The 19,810-nt window shown below is 43.5% G+C and overlaps 1 protein-coding gene across 3 annotated transcripts in view; it reads right to left on the reverse strand.

The window, feature by feature from the left end:
* ubr2 (ubiquitin protein ligase E3 component n-recognin 2) overlaps positions 1-17,248 on the reverse strand; it is a 96,396-nt gene extending 79,148 nt beyond the window's left edge. For all 3 annotated transcript variants that reach the window (XM_030747547.1, XM_030747546.1, XM_030747548.1), the window contains exons 1-4: positions 17,132-17,248; positions 1,490-1,767; positions 1,338-1,416; positions 412-525 (exon numbers count right to left, since the gene is read on the reverse strand). In XM_030747547.1, the coding sequence (XP_030603407.1) occupies positions 412-525; positions 1,338-1,416; positions 1,490-1,767; positions 17,132-17,215 (555 nt within the window). In that variant the 5' untranslated portion in view covers positions 17,216-17,248. The remainder of the gene's footprint in view (positions 1-411; positions 526-1,337; positions 1,417-1,489; positions 1,768-17,131) is intronic.
* Positions 17,249-19,810: the final 2,562 nt, after the last annotated feature.

Raw genomic sequence — 19,810 nt, forward strand, 5'->3', positions numbered from 1 at the left:
TACAGAAAAGTTATTAGTTATTATTAAACTCTGTCTCTCTTCCACAGCATGTCTTTTGTCCTGTCTCTCTCCCCTCAGCCCCAGCTGGTCACAGCAGATGACCCCCCCTCCCTGAGCCTGGTTCTGCTGGAGGTTTCTTCCTGTTAAAAGGGAGTTTTTCCTTCCCACTGTCACCAAGTGCTGCTCATAGGGGGTCATTTTGACTGTTGGGTTTTCTCTGTAATTATTGTAGGGTCTTTACCTACAATACAAAGCGCCTTGATGCGACTTTGTTGTGATTTGGCGCTATATAAATAAAACTGAATTAAATAGAAATGATTCTATTCCTGCGAAGGAAAAAAAATCATCAGGCAGCAAGTCAGACTAACAAAGGCAAAGACAGAGTGACAGCCATCTGTCCGTCCATTTCACCTCCTGAGCGTCGCAGCTTTCGTCTCCTGGTGTGTGTTTCTGGCAGTAAGGACCTGTCTTCCAGGCTTCAGCATCTCCGCAGTCACAGAAACCTCCTCCTCCTGACGTGGTCATCTAGTGGTCACAAACACACACATACCTCAGTGTCACCTGAACCTGACAGCCAAACCTCTGACCTCTAACTGAACCAGTCCTCACAGATCAGTACAAATAGAGCTGAAGTCTGCAGCTGCTTCCTGTCACTGTTGCTATCACTGATAAGCTCTAACTGTGTGACTGCTGCTTTCTATGATCTCTCTCTGAGTCTAAACAAACATCTTTAGGAGGGAAAGACTTAAGACTTTTTCAAAAATGTAGTTAGTGTGAAAATGACACATGCAGCACAGCTTGGTGAACAAAGCTTCGGTTTAGGTTCAGGACCCCCTGGAGTGATGAAGAGCTTCTTGTTTGATCCCAGTTAGATGTTTGAGCTCTGTTCCCAATGAGTTTCTGACTTTGAATTCCAGTTTAAATACTTTCTGCAGATCTCAGGTCAGCCTGTGTGATCTCATCCAGCTGGTGCTGATGAACTCTGAGATAATCTTCCTCCCCCTCTCCGTTTTTGTGTTCCAGCTGTTGAATGCATCTTTAGTACTCGGCTTACTTTACCAAGAACAGCTCTATTTATTTATATATAGGATTATTAATCCACTGAGCTTCTTTATTTAACTTTTTCTCTTAAACTGAGATCCTCCTTTATAACTTTTTCACTATTTTCTCAGAGTCTTTATTTTGTTTCATTTTAAATTTTATAATTTTTTTTCTCATTTTAAACAGCATCTTCCACCACGCTCTGACGTCCACCAAAAAAACTTTTACTTCACTTATTCAAGGATGGTAACACGATGTAACCATGATGAACAAACTGTGTATGTGTGTACGCTCACCCTGTATCGATGCTCTTTGTGAACACTGCCCAGGAAACACTGCATGCAGAGGACACACGTTGGGTCAGCTGCACACTCCCTACACACACACACACACAGGTTATCACCTAAGTAGAGCTACCTATGTCACCTGTGCATGTGTCACCTCCTACCTGCAAGAGTAGGTGGGTTCTCCCACCTTGAACACGTGCCCACACAGTGCTGACGGCCGGTTATTCTCCTGCAGCAGCGCCAGCCCAGCTGCAGGCTCCTCCCCCAGCAGGAACCACTCAAATGGAGCGAGGAGGAGAAGCTGACAGGCGAGCTCCTCCCTTTGTTCCTCCCTCTGCTCCTCCCTCCCACCGCACGGCCCCAAGCAAAAGATTCTGGGTACATACACGGCCAAGTGACAGTACACCTCCTGCTGCAGGTCGGCCGCCGCCAGCCACCGCTGTGATGGAGGAAGAGGAAGAGATCAATCAGTGATGTTTCACAGGTTAAACAGGAAGTGAGGCGACTATGAATGGTATGGCAAACAAAGCAGGACAAAAATCAGCTTCAGTTCTTTTTTTAAAAACTCAACAAGTTCAGTGTTCATGTCCACAAGAGAAAAACTGAACACAGAGCAGAACACCTGCATACATCTACCTGTGTGGTCTCTGGAGCTTGAAAAAGGCGACTGGACTTCTTTTTGTTTCTTGAAGACGTTTCACCTCTCATCCGAAAGGCTTCTTCAGTTCTCAACCAAATGGTGGAGAGACCCAGGTATTTAAATCCCTGTGGGCGTAGTCCCCTGGAGGTGGTTATGACCCTCTATTGATCATGTGCTTGAACACATGTGCCCAGGTGTGAAGGGGGCGTGGGTCATATTTAATCAGTGGTTTCAGTTGAAACCAACTTAGGACTCCGCTCCATTGTTTCCTGTGGCCTATTGAGGTCACTGGAACAAAGGTGTGAATGGGGGTTGAGACGTCTGGGAAGGGAGCTCAGGACAGCACTGTAAGCGGGGGAAAGTTGGTGACGTAATCCACCTCCTCTGTTCAATGATGGTTGTTCACAGTGGACATAGATGGCTTCTTTCACTCCTCTTTCAAACCATCTGTTTTCCCTGTCCAAAATGTGGACATTGGCATCCTCAAAAGAGTGCCCTTTTTCCTTCAGATGCAGATGTACTGCTGAATCTTGTCCTGTCGAGGTGGCTCTTCTATGTTGTGCCATTCGTTTGTGAAGAGGCTGTTTGGTTTCACCAATGTAGAGGTCCGAGCACTCTTCACTGCACTGAACAGCATACACTACATCGCTGATCTTGTGTTTGGCGGGTTTGTCCTTGGGGTGAACCAGTTTTTGTCTTAGGTTGTGACTTGGTTTGAAGTATACTGAGATGTCATGCTTGGAGAAAATTCTTCTGAGTTTCTCTGACAAGCCTGACACATATGGGATGACAATGTTGTTCCTCTTGTCCTTCCTATTCTCTGTAGTTTGTGTTTGGCCTTCATTCCTGTGCATCTTAGCTGATTTGATGAAGGCCCAGTTGGGGTAACCGCATGTTTTGAGGGCTTTCTTAATGTGTGTGTGTTCCTTATGCTTCCCTTCTGCCTTAGAGGGAACACTTTCCGCACGGTGTTGTAGGGTCCTGATCACCCCAAGTTTGTGTTCCAGAGGGTGGTGGGAGTCAAAGAGGAGATACTGGTCTGTGTGTGTGGGCTTCCGGTAAACTTCAATGTTGAGGCTTCCATCTTCCTCGATAAGCACCGCACAGTCCAGGAATGGTAACTTGTTATCTCTGGTGTCCTCCCTGGTAAAACGTATGTATTTATCCACTGAGTTAATGTGACGAGTGAAGGCTTCTACTTCTTGGGTTTTGATTTTGACCCAGGTGTCATCTACATATCTGTACCAGTGGCTAGGTGCCATCCCTTTGAAAGAACCAAGAGCTTTACTTTCCACTTCCTCCATGTAAAGGTTGGCTACAATGGGAGACACTGGGGAGCCCATGGCACATCCATGCTTCTGTCTGTAGAATCCATCATTGTATTTAAAATATGTTGTGGTAAGGCAGAGATCTAAAAGTGCACAAATCTGATCTGGGGTGAAGCTGGTTCTGTTCAGTAAGGAATCGTCTTCCTGTAGTCGTCTTCTGACGGTCTCCACTGCCTCAGTTGTAGGTATGCAAGTGAAAAGTGAAACCACATCACATCAACAAACTTTCTCATCCTGTAGCAGAACAGATCAGGATGAAAGTTTCAGCCACTCTCTCCAGTGCAAGACTTCCTCCATCCAACCTCACCACTCAGGAGAAGAAGGCCATCACAGCCCTAAGCAAGGATCAAAACATCACCATACTGCCAGCCGACAAGGGGAGGTGCACGGTTGTGCTGAATTCATCGGATTACCACAACAAAATAACTACACTCCTCAGTGACAACAATACTTATGAGGTCTTGAGACGTGATCCCACAAGCAACTACAAGAAAAAAGTTGTTTGCTGCCTGCAACAACTTGAAAAGGAAAAAGCCATTGACCGCCCCACTTACTACCGCCTGTACGCTGGAGAAGCCACTCCATGCATTTATGGACTCCCAAAGATCCACAAAGAAGGAGTCCCACTTCGACCCATTATCAGCAGTATAAACTCGGTCACCTACAACATTTCCAAACACCTCGCCACCATCTTATCACCGCTTGTTGGCATCACACCCCACCACATTGAAAACTCTACAGATTTTACTAACAAGGTCCAGAATCTTGTACTGGATCCAGATGAAACCATGGTGTCCTTTGATGTGGTTTCACTTTTCACTTGCATACCTACAACTGAGGCAGTGGAGACCGTCAGAAGACGACTACAGGAAGACGATTCCTTACTGAACAGAACCAGCTTCACCCCAGATCAGATTTGTGCACTTTTAGATCTCTGCCTTACCACAACATATTTTAAATACAATGATGGATTCTACAGACAGAAGCATGGATGTGCCATGGGCTCCCCAGTGTCTCCCATTGTAGCCAACCTTTACATGGAGGAAGTGGAAAGTAAAGCTCTTGGTTCTTTCAAAGGGATGGCACCTAGCCACTAGGGTTTAATATTTTTCCCGAAAATGACATGGATCAAATCCCGGGAAATGAAGAGCCATTTCCCGGGAATCCCGGGAAAAAGTTTATTTATTTTTTTATTTTAATTAGGCCTTCTGTAGCCTGTGTCGGCCTTAACCTATTGTGATATTGTAGAGGTAGCTTTCCAGCTATGTCCTGTTATGCCCAGTAGGGGGTAACGTCGGCTTGATTAACGCAATAAAACCTACATCTCGACATTCGAGTGCTCGAGCTATGCGGTGTTGTATCGTTCCTCAACACTCCCTTAACAAATATAATTCGAATATTCCTGCATTGTACATGGAATTATACCAAGATATTTTACAACTGCTGGTGCAAAACAATACGGTTCATCTCCACAGCATTGATAAAGGCTCAGCCACTTGCGCTGTCGTGGCGACATCTGTTGCGCTATATCTCCACCAGTGGAACGCTGTAACAGTCATTGAAAAGTTAACTACCGTACTACACTATAATATGGCATAACACAGGGCCTTGAGTAATGCACCACGACTTGGTCATTGCCATTCTGGCAACAGCAAATTTATAACACCGTGTCTGAGGGTTAAAGTAGGTTCGCTGTGAATCGTCTATTGAAAAACTGGCCAATCCTTATAGCCTAAAAAAATATACATTTTACTCAACTCCATTTTAAAAGCGAAATATGTTAAAGCAATCTATTTCATGATAATTTCTTTATTGTTCAGGGCAGGCATATTTTATAGGCTATATAATGCAATATAACAATATATAATAATATAAAATTATATAATACAAAATACCTTAGGGTAAACACATTGCCTACGATTTCAACAAATTAAAGAGGAAAAAAGCACAACTGTGTAATACCTCTATTAAAACGCTTGAGATGAAGCTGAAGCCTTAAACGGAGGCTGAACATGCCTGAAATGAAGAGTAATGCTTTTCGCATTAAACGAACCCTTCTCTCAACATTTCCTTAAATTTAACATTCTGAAGCTTTCTTTCTTTCTGAAAGTCAAATCGACGCGCGCGACTTTTTTCCCGGTTTCCCGTCTAACGTTTCCCGGGAAACGGGAAATGGTTCTGATCGCATTTCCCGGGAATCCCGGATCTCGGGATTAAACCCTACTAGCCACTGGTACAGATATGTAGATGACACCTGGGTCAAAATCAAAACCCAAGAAGTAGAAGCCTTCACTCGTCACATTAACTCAGTGGATAAATACATACGTTTTACCAGGGAGGACACCAGAGATAACAAGTTACCATTCCTGGACTGTGCGGTGCTTATCGAGGAAGATGGAAGCCTCAACATTGAAGTTTACCGGAAGCCCACACACACAGACCAGTATCTCCTCTTTGACTCCCACCACCCTCTGGAACACAAACTTGGGGTGATCAGGACCCTACAACACCGTGCGGAAAGTGTTCCCTCTAAGGCAGAAGGGAAGCATAAGGAACACACACACATTAAGAAAGCCCTCAAAACATGCGGTTACCCCAACTGGGCCTTCATCAAATCAGCTAAGATGCACAGGAATGAAGGCCAAACACAAACTACAGAGAATGGGAAGGACAAGAGGAACAACATTGTCATCCCATATGTGTCAGGCTTGTCAGAGAAACTCAGAAGAATTTTCTCCAAGCATGACATCTCAGTATACTTCAAACCAAGTCACACCCTAAGACAAAAACTGGTTCATCCCAAGGACAAACCCGCCAAACACAAGATCAGCGATGTAGTGTATGCTGTTCAGTGCAGTGAAGAGTGCTCGGACCTCTACATTGGTGAAACCAAACAGCCTCTTCACAAACGAATGGCACAACATAGAAGAGCCACCTCGACAGGACAAGATTCAGCAGTACATCTGCATCTGAAGGAAAAAGGGCACTCTTTTGAGGATGCCAATGTCCACATTTTGGACAGGGAAAACAGATGGTTTGAAAGAGGAGTGAAAGAAGCCATCTATGTCCACTGTGAACAACCATCATTGAACAGAGGAGGTGGATTACGTCACCAACTTTCCCCCGCTTACAGTGCTGTCCTGAGCTCCCTTCCCAGACGTCTCAACCCCCATTCACACCTTTGTTCCAGTGACCTCAATAGGCCACAGGAAACAATGGAGCGGAGTCCTAAATTGGTTTCAACTGAAACCACTGATTAAATATGACCCACGCCCCCTTCACACCTGGGCACATGTGTTCAAGCACATGATCAATAGAGGGTCATAACCACCTCCAGGGGACTACGCCCACAGGGGTTTAAATACCTGGGTCTCTCCACCATTTGGTTGAGAACTGAAGAAGCCTTTCGGATGAGAGGTGAAACGTCTTCAAGAAACAAAAAGAAGTCCAGTCGCCTTTTTCAAGCTCCAGAGACTACTATGACCTGGATAACTGAGAATCTACACAGACATCTACCTGTGTGTATATACACACCTGTATACCACTCATAATAACAGATAAAACACTCACATTTCAAGTGCTGTGAATGTGTTATAACAGGGATCTGCAACCTTTACTATCAAAAGAGTCATTTTTGCCCCCTCTTCCACCAAAGAAAAGTAGCCTGGAGCTGCAAAACATAACACAGCTTATAAAGTTTTATAAGTTTTATTCTTTTTCTGTTTTTACCTTTTATAACAAAGGAAAACCCCACACAGAGGTACTACTGCATACCTACTTTGAAAGGAATTCAACACTGAACAATGCAGGCCAATCTGAGTCTTCCCATATTTGTGTAAAATTACTGAAATAAAAATGAGCCCACAGAAATATAAGTAAAATATACAGCCTCAGGTTAAAGTTTAAAAAAGTAAACATAAAATTAGAACATGTGTAATTAAAGTTCATTTCAGTGTGATGTCATCCTCTTGTTTTCTTTTCCTCAGCCACGTACAGCAATCAATCGGAGCATACAATCAAAACAACATCAGCCCTGGGTCTAAAATAAATGTTCTACTCAAAAATAATAGTCTGTTAAATGCTGCTGTTTAATGTGAACTTTGTTTCTGGAGATGGCTGCAGAGGTTCTCACTGTCAGGGCTGTAAGATGTGACTGTGATCTACACACAGGACTGCAGGCTGTCATCTGTGAGGTGGGAGCGATAGTTGGACTTCATGGCCGTGAAAACCTGCTCACATAAGTATGTTGAGCCAAAGATTGGCAGGACGCCAAATGCATACTTTTCTATATTGGTGTGGAATGGTATGTTTCAAGTTGGTCAGGTAGGCCTTCAGATAGGAGCCTTCTTAGAGATCTGCTGTCAGACTTTTGAACTTGGACACCCACAAGTCTTTATCCATGATGTTTGCCAGTTCCATTTCAAGACCGGACTGACTTCCTCCTGTGAATGTGAAAATGTTCAGCAGGGATGGGTCAATGTCCAGGGCTGTGACAGTGAAGGATAGTGTTTTTTTTTTCTTTCTGAACTCACTGAATCTTTCTCCAAAGGCAGTTTGCATTACAATAATTGCATGTTGGCAAAAATCCCAGTTTATGTGATTGTGTTCTTCTCCCAGGGAGGAGCAGTGAGAGTGCATACCTCTCTGTACATCTCTAGCAAACACTATCAACAAACGCTGAAACATCCTCCAGTATCTGCAGAGCCGTGCTTCCCTTCCCTGAAGATTTTTGTTCAGTGTGTTTAAGTGACTTGTCATATCCACCATGAAGTGCAACCTTTCCAGCCAACCTCGATCTCCCAGTTTGAGATAGCTGAAGCCTTTGCTTTTCAAGGTTTTCACATGTTCCACACAAGCAGCGAAGGATTTCAACACCTGGACAGGCACGAAACTTCGATGTGCAGCAGGAGATCCAAATATGCACTGTCAACTTCATCACCAATGTTCATCACCAATGAACAGAACTGTCTGTGTTTATTCTGTTCACTAGCTGAATAGCAAGGTTCATTACTTCCATACATTCGGGGGGGATGTTTAAGTGCACGATGCTTCTGGGTGCAAGACGCCGTGAAAAGTCGTCAGTTTTCGATCCAGCGATTTTGAAGTAAATTCACAGCCCTTCTGTGCTCCTCTCATACCAGGTGTCCCATCAGTGACACCAGGTGAGTGGTGTTTATTCACTTGGCTTTTAGACAAACTCACAGCAGCCTCACAAATGTCCGGCCCTGTGTTTGGCCTTTTATTGATAGGAGTTCAATCAGTTCCTCCTACGGCCCATCAGAGTTCACGTATCTGCATAACAGTGCTGTCTGCGCAATATAATTTACATCGCTTTACTCATCACAGGCAATAGAACATGCTTGAGCTGAATTGATGTCATCTACTTGCTTACTGGTGATGTCTGTTGCCATTTTAATGGCCCTGTCCCTGATGTCTTTGCAGAGAGAGGCATTTCTATAATTCTATGAACAATTTCCTTTTTGTTTTTGGAAGTCAAAGAACAGATGCTCTGATATTTTTTATGAATGATTCTGTCATGTATTCTCCGGCTTTCCCCTTCTTACAATCTCCTGCGCTGCCATACAACTAGCAGCTGTATATAAGTTTGGAGAGTTGAGCCACTTGTTCGGTGCTTTTCAGCAAATGCTGAGTGCTTGTTTTGAAAATGTCTTTCACCGCTACATTTTTTGTTGTTTGCTAATTTCTCACCAAATATAAAGCACACAGGTAAGCTAGCATTGTTCACAGTGAAAATAAACAAATCTATCCATGCAGAATTAAATTCTGTTTTCGTTTGAGATTTCTTTTTGTGGATTTATTCATGGCTAGCTTACCAAGGGTGGGGATCAAGAAACTCAAGACGCCATCTGCAGGCACTTACAAGGGCTGTAGAAGTGGATGTGACGTATATTTTAGTTGAAAAATTATTTAAACTTTTTTATACTTTGATAACGAACGTATCACCACAAACACCAAGATAACTGTGCAACAAAAATAAAATTAATTAATTTGAGATAATCGTTATTATTTTATTGTTTTTGTTAAGGTCAGTTGGACCACTACAAGGAGGCTGGAGAACCACAGGTTGCAGACCCCTGTGTTATACTGTTGACCACCAGGAGTGCTGTGGAGTGCATGAAGAGGTGAGTGCGGGTGAAACTTTTTAAAGTGTCACTAATGCAGAAACACAGGTAATAATATCACAGTGAGAGACAGACAGTCCAACTCTGAGGCTCTGTTCGCTGACAGAACCTGTGATGGAAACAGGAGCTGCAGGTCATCGATAATCAGCTCAGACTGTCACTCAGTGTCAGTCAGAGTAACACACTGACCTGGATAGCAGGGCCCTGCCAACAACCTGCTGACAACAGAACAACATTGCCCCACAACCAGCAAATACTTCCCTACAAACCAGCCAACAACCAGCCAACACTGCCCTAAAACTAAGACCCACCAAAAAAAAAAAAAAAAAAAAAAAAAAAAAGAAGAAAACGAAGCTCAAAGTCAGCCAACACCAAGCTCTGCAGTAGCAGCTGTGAGTTGAGCATAACCAGGATATCATTCTATTATCTGGATCCACTTACACTGATATCAGTAATCAGCTGGTTACCAGGGTTAGGGTTTGACCTGTGCTCTCTCTCCTGCTGAAAACCATTAACAAACAGCAGCAGGCCCATCCCGACAGTGTTCATATTATCGCAGGAGACTTTAACAAGGCCTACTTCAAGACTGTACTCCTGAAATCCTGTATCTAGCCAGGCCCCTGTAGCGGGTGCGGACCATGGTAGCTTAGCTCCCCCCCAGCAGATCCCGAGCAGCAGGGAAAACAGGCCGGCTGGGTGACGGTGAGGAGGAAGCGTAGTCCTAAGCAGAAGCCCCGGGTACACCACCAACCTGTTCACGTCTCTAACCGTTTTTCTCCACTCGGCGACACACCCGCCGAGGAACAAACTCTGGTTATTGGCGACTCTGTTTTGAGAAACGTGAAGCTAGAGACACCAGCGACCATAGTCAAATGTCTTCCAGGGGCCAGAGCAGGCGACATTCATGGAAAACTGCTGGCTAAGGCTAATCGTAGATTTGGTAAGATCGTTATTCACGTCGGCAGTAATGACACCCGGTTACGCCAATCGGAGGTCACTAAAATTAATATTGACTCGGTGTGTAACTTTGCAAAAACAATGTCGGACTCTGTAGTTTTCTCTGGGCCCCTCCCCAATCAGACCAGGAGCCACATGTTTAGCCGCATGTTCTCCTTGAATCGCTGGCTGTCTGAGTGGTGTCTAAAAAAATGACGTGGGCTTCATAGATAATTGGCAAAGTTTCTGGGGAAAACCTGGTCTTGTTAGGAGAGACGGCATCCATCCCACTTTGGATGGAGCAGCTCTCATTTCTAGAAATCTGGCCAAATTTATTAACCCTCCTAAAAACTGACTACCCAGGGTTGAGACCAGGAAGCAGAGTTGCAGTCTTACACGCCTCTCTGCAGCTTCTCTCCTCCTGCCATCCCCCCAAAACCCCATCCCCATAGAGTCGGTGCTGCTCCCAGACCACCAAAAAACAAAGCTAAAATCAGCAAAAAACTATTTAAGCATAAAAATTCAAAAACAATAAATAATACAGCTTCATCAACTGCACCAAAAAATAAAACAATTAAATGTGGATTATTAAACATTAGGTCTCTCTCTTCCAAGTCCCTATTAGTAAATGATTTAATAATTGATCAACGTATTGATTTATTCTGTCTTACAGAAACCTGGTTACAGCAGGATGAATATGTTAGTTTAAATGAATCAACACCCCCGAGTCACAGTAACTGTCAGAATGCTCGAAGCACAGGTCGAGGAGGAGGATTAGCTGCAATCTTCAATTCCAGCTTATTAATTAATCAAAGACCCAGACAAAGTTTTCATTCTTTTGAAAGCCTGACTCTTAGTCTTGTCCATCCTAATTGGGAAAATCAAAAACCTGTTTTATTTGTTATTATCTATCGTCCACCTGGTCCTTACTCAGAGTTTCTGTCTGATTTCTCAGACTTTTTATCTGATTTAGTGCTCAGTTCAGATAAAATAATTATAGTGGGTGATTTTAACATCCATGTAGATGCTGAGAATGACAGCCTCAACACTGCATTTAATCTATTGTTAGATTCAATTGGCTTCTCTCAAAATGTAAAGGAGCCCACCCACCACTTTAATCATACTCTGGATCTTGTCCTAACATATGGCATAGAAACTGAAGACTTAACAGTATTCCCTGAAAGCCCCCTCCTGTCTGATCATTTCTTAGTAACATTTACATTTACTTTAATGGATTACACAGCAGTGGGGAATAAGTTTTATTACAGTAGAAGTCTTTCTGAAAGTGCTGTAACTAAGTTTAAGGATCTAATTCCTTCATTGTTATGCTCTTCAGTGCCAACACAGTGCAGAGCAGCTACCTAAACTCTGCTCCCAGTGAGGTCGATTATCTCGTCAATAGTTTTACATCCTCACTGCGTATAACTTTGGATACTGTGGCTCCTCTGAAAAGGAAAGCTTCAAATCAGAAGTGCCTGACTCCGTGGTATAATTCACAAACGCACAGCTTAAAGCAGATAACCCGAAAGCTGGAGAGGGAATGGCATCTCACTAAATTAGAAGATGCTCATTTAGCCTGGAAAAAGAGTTTGTTGCTCTATAAAAAAGCCCTCCGTAAAGCTAGGACATCTTACTATTCATCATTAATTGAAGAAAATAAGAACAACCCCAGGTTTCTTTTCAGCACTGTAGCCAGGCTGACAAAGAGTCAGAGCTCTGTAGAGCCGAGTATTCCTTTCACTTTAACTAGTAGTGACTTCATGGATTTCTTTACAAATAAAATTTTAGACATTAGAGAAAAAATTATTCATAACCATCTCAAAGATTATTCTTCATGTTCGGCTGCTTTCAGCACTGCTGGTATTTGTTTAGTCTCTTTCGCTCCAGTTGATCTTTCAGAGTTAACTTCAATAGTTACTTCCTCCAAACCAGCAACATGTTTGTTAGATCCCATTCCTACTAGACTGTTCAAAGAAGTCTTTCCAATTATTGATGCTTCAATCTTAAAAATGATCAATCAGTCTTTATTAGTTGGCTATGTACCACAGGCCTTCAAGGTGGCTGTAATTAAACCACTACTTAAAAAGCCATCACTTGACCCAGCTGTCTTAGCTAATTATAGGCCAATCTCCAACCTTCCTTTTCTCTCAAAGACTCTTGAAAGAGTAGTTGTAAAACAGCTAACTGATCATCTGCAGAGGAACGGTTTATTTGAAGAGTTTCAGTCAGGTTTCAGAATTCATCACAGTACAGAAACAGCATTAGTGAAGGTTACAAATGATCTTCTTAGAGCCTCTGACAGTGGACTCATCTCTGTTCTTGTCCTGTTGGACCTCAGTGCAGCTTTTGATACTGTTGACCATAACATTTTATTACAGAGATTAGAGCTTGCTATAGGTATTAAAGGTACTGCACTGCAGTGGTTTGAATCATATTTATCTCATAGACTCCAATTTGTTCATGTAAATGGGGAGACTTCTTCACACACTAAGGTTAATTATGGAGTTCCACAGGGTTCTGTGCTAGGACCAATTCTATTTACATTATACATGCTTCCCTTAGGCAGTATTATTAGAAAGCACTGCATCAATTTTCATTGTTATGCAGATGATACTCAGCTTTACCTATCAATGAAGCCAGATGACACATCAATTAGTTAAACTGCAGGAATGTCTTAAAGATATTAAGGCCTGGATGACCTCTAATTTCCTGCTTCTAAATTCAGATAAAACTGAAGTTCTTGTACTCGGCCCCACAAATCTTAGAAACATGGTGTCAAAGCAGATACTTACTCTGGATGGCATTACTTTGGCCTCCAGTAACACTGTGAGAAATCTTGGAGTCATTTTTGACCAGGATATGTCCTTCAATGCACATATTAAACAAATATGTAGGACCGCTTTTTTGCATTTGCGCAATATTTCTAAAATTAGAAACATCCTTTCTCAGAGTGATGCTGAAAAGCTCATTCATGCATTTATTACTTCTAGGCTGGACTATTGTAATTCGTTATTATCAGGCTGTCCTAAAAGCTCCCTGAAAAGCCTTCAGCTGATCCAAAATGCTGCAGCTAGAGTACTGACAGGGACTAGAAAGAGAGAGCATATTTCTCCCATATTGGCTTCTCTTCATTGGCTCCCTGTTAAATCTAGAATAGAATTTAAAATTCTTCTCCTCACATACAAGGTCTTGAATAATCAGGCACCATCTTATCTCAAAGACCTCATAGTACCATATCACCCCAACAGAGCACTTCGCTCTCAGACTGCTGGCTTACTTGTGGTACCTCGGATACTTAAGAGTAGAATGGGAGGCAGAGCCTTCAGCTTTCAGGCCCCTCTTCTGTGGAACCAGCTTCCAGCTTGGATTCGGGAGACAGACACCCTCTCTATTTTTAAGATTAGGCTTAAAACTTTCCTTTATGATAAAGCTTATAGTTAGGGCTGGATCAGGTGACCCTGAACCATCCCTTAGTTATGCTGCTATAGGCCTAGGCTGCTGGGGGGTTCCCATAATGCACTGTTTCTTCTCATTCACCTTATTTACTTTGTTTATACTCCACTCTGCATTTAATCATTAATTGATATTAATCTCTGGCTCTCTTCCACAGCATGTCTTTCTCTCCCCTCAGCCCAACCGGTCGCGGCAGATGACTGCCCCTCCCTGAGCCTGGTTCTGCTGGAGGTTTCTTCCTGTTAAAAGGGAGTTGTTCCTTTCCACTGTCGCCAAGTGCTGCTCATAGGGGGTCGTTTTGACTGTTGGGTTTTCTCTGTATTATTGTAGGGTCTTTACCCATAATACAAAGTGCCTTGAGGCGACAGTTTGTTGTGATTTGGCGCTATATAAATAAAATTGAATTGAATTGAACTGAAATTCCACCAACATGTCAAATGTTCTACAAGAGGGGAGAACACTCTTGACCATGTTTACTCCAACATTAAGCACGCTTACAGAGCCAAACCCCTCCCCCACCTCGGCCAGTCCGACCATTCTTCCCTGCTTCTCACCACAGCATACACCAACCTCAGAGGGAGAGCCAGGCCTACCATTACAACCTGGCCTGAAAACGCATTCTGCGACCTACAGGACTGCTTCATACACACAGACTGGGACTTATTCAAACACGAGGACCTGGAAGCATTCACAGGGACGGTACTGGACTACATTAAGTTCTGTATCAGAAATGTGACTGTTAGCAAAAACATCCAGGTTTTCCCTAACCAGAAACCCTGGATGAACAGCCAGGTCCGTTCACTCCTCAAAACTCGCAATGCTGCCTTCAGGTCAGGTGACAGAGCTCTGTACAGTGCTGCTCGAGCTGACCTGAAAAGAGGAATTAAAAAAGCCAAGGTGGACTACATGAGGAGAATAGAGTCCCATCTGTACAGCAATAACACACGGGAGGTGTGGCAGGGCAGAGCATCACAAATTTCAGAGGCTGTGATGTGACTGCAGGAGACCTGAATTTGTCACTAGCAGAGGAACTTAACTGTTTCTTTGCTCGCTTTGAGACACCTCGGGACCACCCATCTGGTCCGGCCCTGCCCCTCCAGCTCCACTAGACTCACTGTCCAGGAGCATGAGGTACGGCACGTGCTCTTGGCAGTGAACCCCAAGAAGGCTGCTGGACCAGACGGAGTACCTGGCAAGGTGATCAAAGTGTGTGCCCACCAGCTCACCCTGATTCTCACCAGGATTTTCAACCTCTCCCTGGCCAAGGGGTCATCCCCCCCTGCCTAAAACCAGCCACAATCATCCCTGTGCCCAAAAGGTCATCTGTCACCAGCCTAAATGATTACTGCCCTGTGGCCCTCACACCAAAATCACGAAGTGCTTTGAGAGGCTGGTTTTCCAGCACATCAAAGACCATCTGCCCCCCACTTTCGACACCCATCAGTTTGCATATCGTGCAAACAGATCCACAGGGGACGCCATCGCTGTAGCTCTCCACTCTGTGTTGAGCCACTTGGAGCAGCAGCAGAGCTTTTTGTGGATTACAGCTCAGCGTTCAACACAATCATCCCGGACATTCTCACCACCAAACTGCACACCCTGGGCCTCCCCCCTCTCACGTGTTCCTGGATAAAGGACTTCTTAACCAACCGGCCCCAGACTCGGCCCCCATCTCTCCTCCACCCGCACATTGAGCACTGGCTCCCCACAGGGCTGTGTGCCGAGCCCCCTCCTGTACTGCCTCTACACCGATGACTGCAGTCCAGCCCACAATAACAACCTCATCGTCAAATTTGTTAATGACACCACAGTGGTCAGACTTATCTCAAACGGAGATGAGGCAGCCTACAGAGAGGAGGTCCTGAAGCTGACAGCCTGGTGTTCAGAGAACAACCTGGCACTTAACACCATGAAAACCAAAGAGATCATCAACACTGACCCAGCCCCCCTCTACATCAATGGCGAACGTGTGGAGAGGGTCCACACTTTCAGGTTTCTTGGTGTCCTCATCTCCGCTGATCTCTCTTGGTCAGATAACATCACAGCTGTTATCAAGAAGGCTCAGCGGTGACTTCACTTCTTGAGGGTCCTCAGGAAGAACAACTTGGACTCAAACCTGCTGCTGACCTTCTTCCGCTCATCCATTGAGAGCCTGCTGACGTACTGTATCACAGTATGGTACGGCAGCTGCACTGAGGCAGACAGGGTCAGGCTTCAGAGGGTAGTCAAGACAGCACAAAGAATCGCTGGCTGCCCTCTCCCCTCCCTGATGGACATCTACACCTCCCTCTGCATCAGCAGAGCCAGAAACATCATCAAGGACAGTTCACACCCTGGCTTTGACCTCTGACCTGTTGCCCTCTGGCAGGAACTACAGGAGCATCACAGCCAGAACAAACAGACTCAAGAACAGTTTCTTCACCAGAGCAATCACCACCCTGAACTCACACACTCACCCACTTTAACTGTGCAACACCCACATCTCTGTGCAATATTATATCATTCATACTGAACAATATCTGTCACACCTATATTGTGGAATGTCCAATGTTCATCCACTAGTGCAATATTCATTCACCAAGTGCAATACTCACCATCTTCATTATTATATGCACATGCTTATTTTATTTTTTACAATGTATATATTTTTATACATTCAGTTTTATTTTATGTATATTTTTAGAAGTTCTATTTTATATTTTAGGAAGTGTGACTTCCTACTGCATTGCACTGAACAGGAGTGGCCCTCCAATCTCATTGTACATTCTGTATAAGAACAATAAAGGTATTCTATTCTATTCAATCAGGTCTACCACCTGCTGTAGATGAGAATAACAAACATAATTACAGGTAAAATGTACCTGTGAGGCTGCCTAACTGTGTTCAGCACCTGTCAGCTGTTACTTGAACCTCATCTCTAATTCATAAGCTGTCAAACATACCTGAAGCTCTCATCTGTGCTCCAGCTGTTCTCTCACAGCTACACAGATTAATTTACCGGTGTTCAGAGGTCACGTGACCGTCTGTAAATTTGTGACTGCCGTTAAACAGCCTCCTAGCAACCGTTTGACGCGACTAATTAAAGGGTTGAATCAGGGTTATCAACAGGTCCTGATACCGCTGACTGACGGGCAGACAGGTAAACAAGTGACGCACAGACAGGCAGATGTTTAGCTTTAGCATTAGCATGAAAACAAGCAGCGGATCATTAAACCGCGCGAACAGCAGCGGGCTGAGCTCCGCCGCACACCGGGACGCACAGCGCAGCCTTAGCCCAGGCTGAGGGCTCCAGGAGCCGCTTACCGACGCGGTGTCTTTGGCGGAGAAGTTCAGAAACTCCGAGCATAAAGCGGACGATGGATCTCTTTTAGCTTCGGCCACCGCCATCTTTCCTCCCTCTGTTGTACGCTGGGGCAGGAAGAACCCGGAACCGGAAACGAACAAGGAGACGGGCGGGGCCAACTTTGTTTTTTTCCGGTGTTTGTTTTATTTAGTACATTTAAGTGAAAAGTCAAAAAAATAAAGTAAAAAAAAAACAAGCAAATTATTACTTTTACCTTCTGCACACAATTTCAATTTAAAAGTAAAAAAACACTGAATATAATAATAGTGTAACGGATTGGATTACAAGTTAACTTGTATAGTAACAGTAGTATTCCAGGGGACTACGCCCACAGGGGTTTAAATACCTGGGTCTCTCCACCATTTGGTTGAGAACTGAAGAAGCCTTTCGGATGAGAGGTGAAACGTCTTCAAGAAACAAAAAGAAGTCCAGTCGCCTTTTTCAAGCTCCAGAGACTACTATGACCTGGATGACTGAGAATCTACACAGACACTAACAGTAGTATTGTATAATAACTAGTCAGTATGTAGGCCTCTGATGCAGGGAATTGTTCTGTCATCATTTTACTTGATCTCAGTGCAGCCTTTGATACCATTGATCATAACATTTTGCTTAACAGGCTTAAGGTTTTGGCTGGTATCTCTGGCTCAGCACTAGACTGGTTTTCTTCTTATTTATCTGATAGGACATTCTCTGTTAGGACCAGCAAATTCACTTCCACCATTGCCTCCCTAAATTGTGGGGTCCCACAGGGTTCAGTCCTGGGTCCGTTATTATTTTCTTTTTATATGCTCCCTTTAGCTGGCATCATTCAGTCTTTTAAGGTGATTTCTTACCATTTATATGCTGATGATATTCAGCTGTATATGTCTTTTAAGCCCCAGCAGCTGGATAGGTTGTCCACCCTAGTCCAGTGTTTAACCTGGATCAGTGAGTGGCTCTCCAGTAATTACCTTGTTTTAAATGCCAATAAGACTGAGACTATGATTATAGCTCCTCCTGAGCTATATATAAAAGTCAGTCAGACTCTTGCCTCTTTTTGTCCCACCGCTAAGTCCAGCATCCATAATCTTGGAGTAATATTTGATTCCTCTTTGAGCTTTGACTCACACGTAAGATCTCTGTCTCGTTCCTGCTTTTTTCATTTAAGGAACATCTCTAAGTTACGACATATGGTCTCCAAGGCTGATCTGGAAAAAATGATTCATGTATTTGTGTCTTCACGTTTAGATTATTGCAATGCCCTGTTTACTGGCTTGGACGAATCATCTCTTTCACGTCTCCAAGCAATACAAAACGCTGCAGCCAGATTATTAACAAATTCTAGCAAGCAAGCTCACATTACTCCGATTTTACGTTCCTTACATTGGCTCCCAATTGATTTTAGGATTCAATTTAAAATTCTCGTTTTCACATACAGAGCATTAAATGGCCAGGCTCCAGATTATATTTCCCAGCTTCTCAAAAAATTTACTGCTTCTCGCTGTCTTCGTTCACAGGCTCAGAATTTGTTAGTTGTTTCCCGCACACGACTAAAGACTAGGGGGGGGCAGAGCCTTTCACTCAGTGGCACCAAGGCTGTGGAACAGTCTACCCCTACATCTACGCTCAGCTGACTCTGTGGATTCTTTTAAAAAGCAGTTAAAAACTTTCCATTTTAAAAAGGCCTTCTATTGAGAAATTTTAATGAATTTTTAGTTTTAGCTATTATTTTAAAACATAAAATTATGCATCCACCTTTAAATTGGTGACCAAATGTGCGATTAGTGGCCAGCGACGTTCAACGTGTCGAAAAGCAAACAGGTGAGCTCGAACAACGTAGAAGATGCAGTGATCACAACACACCTATTCAGCGTTTATTCAAATATAATACTCATAGTGCCACATCATTCAAGAGGTGCTTTTCTTTCTCCCTTTCTTACTTCCTGGTCACACCAGCTTCTTGTGTTCCGTCTGAAAGGATGTTCTCAAAGGCTGGGGCAGCTGTCCCTAAAAAGAGAAGTCAGTGAAGCCCATCTACTGTGGAAAAATTATTCCTGAATAATAATTAAAAAAAAAAACCCAGATGTGCATAAGCACACATTTCCTGCACACCAAGCACAATAACAAAGGAAATAACTGTACACCAAAAAAAGAGGGGGAAACGGATCAATCTCACCTACTGACTCATTATTATTGAACATCTTCCCTGTCCAGTATGTAATTTAGAATCAATGACAAACCAAACCATTTTCCAAATGTATTTATTTATTTTTTTTATCATTTCATAGATAGAATTACTCAGGCAGATTATTTTTACATATGAGCTACAAAGAACAAATATATAAAACACAGTTGGATTTGAGGAATTGTCCCAACACATGTTAAGAAATGTTATTATACACATGAAAGGTGCGTCACACCTGCACGGCTTCAATTGGCTGTGCAACAACCACTGTGGCCAGCAGATGTCACCCAAGAGTAGCGAACCAATTTTTGACACAATGGTTCAAAAAGGTTCAGAGCTTCAGAAAGCGTGGTTTTGCCATCACTAGGCTGTGGCAAGCAAGTCAGAAGCCCCAAGGCAGGACTCATGAGGCAAGAAGCTCACTTGAAACCCAAGGTTTTAATAACGTGGCTTGGCAACATAACATAAACTT

Source organism: Archocentrus centrarchus, chromosome 15 (assembly GCF_007364275.1).
Source record: "Archocentrus centrarchus isolate MPI-CPG fArcCen1 chromosome 15, fArcCen1, whole genome shotgun sequence".
Lineage (NCBI taxonomy): Eukaryota > Metazoa > Chordata > Actinopteri > Cichliformes > Cichlidae > Archocentrus > Archocentrus centrarchus.